This window comes from Vicia villosa, linkage group LG5 (genome assembly GCF_029867415.1).
Source record: "Vicia villosa cultivar HV-30 ecotype Madison, WI linkage group LG5, Vvil1.0, whole genome shotgun sequence".
Taxonomy (NCBI): Eukaryota; Viridiplantae; Streptophyta; class Magnoliopsida; order Fabales; family Fabaceae; genus Vicia; species Vicia villosa.
The window spans coordinates 19046651-19049655 of record NC_081184.1 but is presented as its reverse complement, the minus strand read 5'-3'; the positions used below and the strand labels follow the sequence as shown (position 1 = coordinate 19049655).

The window sequence follows — 3005 nt, the reverse complement described above, 5'->3', positions numbered from 1 at the left end:
AGATAACAATAGTCACACTAAAAGAAAGTGTTCAATTATTTGAAGTGGATGTCAAGCTTTACTTATTATTTCAAGAGGCACAACTGAGAGCAATTGGATAATTAAATCTTTCAATGATGATCATAATCATGCAACTCCTAGAAAAGTGTCTTATATGAGATGCCACAAAAAGATGAGTGATTCCGCAAAAAACCTTGTCGAAAAAGTTTGAGGAAGAGGGAATACCCACCGGAAAAGTTGCAACTATTTTCAATAGTGGTGACTTAAATTTTTCTAACAGAGATTGTTGGAATCATATGAATCAGGTTCGGAGAAAAAAATTAGATGCTGGAGATGCCCAGTCTATTTTTAATTATTGTCGAAGAAAGCAAATTGATAATTCCAATTTCTTCTATGCAATTCAATGTGACGATGATTCTCGAATGGTAAACTTTTTTTGGGTAGATGCTAGATCAAAACTAGCTTACCAACACTTTGGTGATGTCATAACTTTTGATACCACATATAAAACCAACAAGTATAGTATGCCGTTTGCCCCTTTTACCGGGTTAAATAATCATTGTCAATCAATTTTATTTGGTTGTGCTCTATTACAAGATGAGTTAGAAAGCTCTTTCACATGGTTATTTGAAACTTGGCTTGATGCAATGAACGGGAAAAAACCTATATCTATCATAACTGACCAGGATTTAGCTATCAAAGCTGCTTTGGCAAAAGTATTTCCAGAAAGTCGGCATCGTCTTTGCTTGTGGCATATTAGAAAGAAGTTTCCTGAAAAGTTAGCCCACATATACCATAAAAAATCTATTTTCAAACGTGATCTGAAAAGAGTTATCCGGGATTCTCCTAATGTCCAAAGTTTTGAAGAAGGGTGGAGACGCTTAATAATCGAGTATAAGTTGGAGGAAAATGAATGGCTTCAAGGATTATACAAGATTAGAGAATCATGGATACCAATTTATAATAGAAGAACATTTTTTGCCGGAATGAATACTACACAACGAAGTGAGAGTATTAACTCTTTTTTTTATTCTTTTGTTGATGCAACAACTACATTACAAGAATTTGTGGTAAAGTATGAGAAAGCGGTTGATAGTCGATTGGAGGTAGAAAGAAGGGAAGATTATGAATCACGACATAAATCACGGCATAAATCACGCATTTTGACTATTGGATCAAAACTTGAGGATCATGCTGCATTAATTTATACAAGAAATATTTTCGGTAAGTTTCAAGATGAGCTTGCAAAGATCAACAGATTCACTAAATTGAAGATGCTAAGAGAAGGGACGAGATGTAAGTATCAAGTTTCTAACAACTTTGTTCCTCAAGATACATTCATGGTTGATATAGATTTAAACTCAAAAATTGCCAATTGTGGCTGTCAACTATTTGAGTCCATGGGCATTCTATGTAGACATATACTAGTGATATTTCAATCAAAAGGTGTTCTTCAAATTCCTGATCATTTTATTTTGCAACGTTGGACTAAGGATGCTAACAAAGAAATTAATTTTAGTGATACTGAATATGATTTTGATAATCATTCTGATACACCAAAGATTTTAAGAAGGGTGCATACACAACAAGAAACAAATGTGCTAGTTGATCTTGCTGAAGAATCAATAGACATATATAAGTATATTATTTTGGAATTAATGCACATTCGTGTGTCTGCTCTGAAAATGAAAGCATGTTTATCAAATGGTGATGGACTGGATCCTTTAGAGTCTGGCCATAGTAATATGGATGAAATTTTATCAATTGAGGAAGGGAGCAAAGCTGCACAAATGACAATTGGAGACTCACACATATCACAAACAAAAGGGAGGAAAAAAGATGGAGATAGAATAAGTCAAAATAGTAGATTGAAGAGTGGACTTGAGATATCCCTTAATAGGTTTTTGGTAAAAAGGAAAGCATGCCACGAGTGTGGGGAACACGGTCATAATAGCAGAACTTGCAAAAAAAAGGAATATTGAAGATTAGAATGATATATTGGTAGTGATGGAATGAATCCATGTCTATTCATTTAGCATATTTTGTATTTCCTGTCAAGACTATTTTATTATTGCAAGAATTATAACCATGTTTATTTTATATACTCTAGTTATGTTTAATGATTCACTTTTGGATCAAATTTCTCTGTATTTCTATGTCTGTTTTGAGTAACTTTAATTTACATCCTTCCAATTTTCATTCATCATCCTTTACCGTTACACCTATCTTTCTATGTTGATATCAAAGAATGATTTAGTGTACAATGTATGTTAAACTAAAATAAATGAGTTTATAAAAAAAGGAGCAAACAATTTCTATGAGATGATTAAGTGAACTTATCATTAATATGGTAGTACTATTTGTTAGAAAATTAATTTAAACCGAATGGAATCGAGGCTAAATCGTGAACGGAATCACTTTCCTTATAAGTATTTCAAGCACACTCTCGATTATCTTAGAGTTGGAATGGCCTGAATACCCAGGATAATTCAGCCTTACTCGAGTCTGCACAAGACCGGTGAAGAAACTCGAATGCAAGGAAGCTGTCTGGAATAATATATTAGAGAATGATTATTTTATGTATATATTTTGGATTCATAAATGTGTATTTATAGGTCATGCATGTGTTGTTTCATAAGTTTGCAACTCTTGATGAAACAACACCTTTTCACCATATATTGCAATGGTTCATCTATAATGACACAAGGCACCCCTTCATGAAATGTTGTAAATTTGAATTCAAAAAACAAATTTATGCAACAACCAAAAATCTATTCCCATTTTTTGTCACATTAGAACACACTAAGGAAATTATTATTTTATAATTTCCAACAATCCCCCACTTGTTCTAATAATGACAAAATTAATAATTCCAGAAATGAGATATAAAGAGTGTTAATACAGTTAGGTATCTTTCGATTTAAAACTTAACCTTAGTGAGGACAACACAAAGTTTAATCGGAATATTAGGTAGCAAAGCTTTTAAACCATGAATCCATATGATT

The 3005-nt window shown here is 32.5% G+C and overlaps 1 protein-coding gene across 1 annotated transcript; it reads left to right on the top strand.

Annotated features, from left to right (window-relative positions):
* Positions 1-296: 296 nt before the first annotated feature.
* Positions 297-1982, top strand: LOC131604324 (protein FAR1-RELATED SEQUENCE 5-like). Its single transcript, XM_058876770.1, has one exon. The coding sequence runs from the start codon at positions 297-299 to the stop codon at positions 1980-1982; it is 1686 nt and encodes a 561-aa protein (XP_058732753.1).
* Positions 1983-3005: the final 1023 nt, after the last annotated feature.

What these genes read in the sequence shown, in the direction of transcription:
- LOC131604324 (XM_058876770.1), top strand. Translation starts at nt 297, where the DNA reads ATGAATCAGGTTCGGAGAAAAAAATTAGATGCTGGAGATGCCCAGTCT.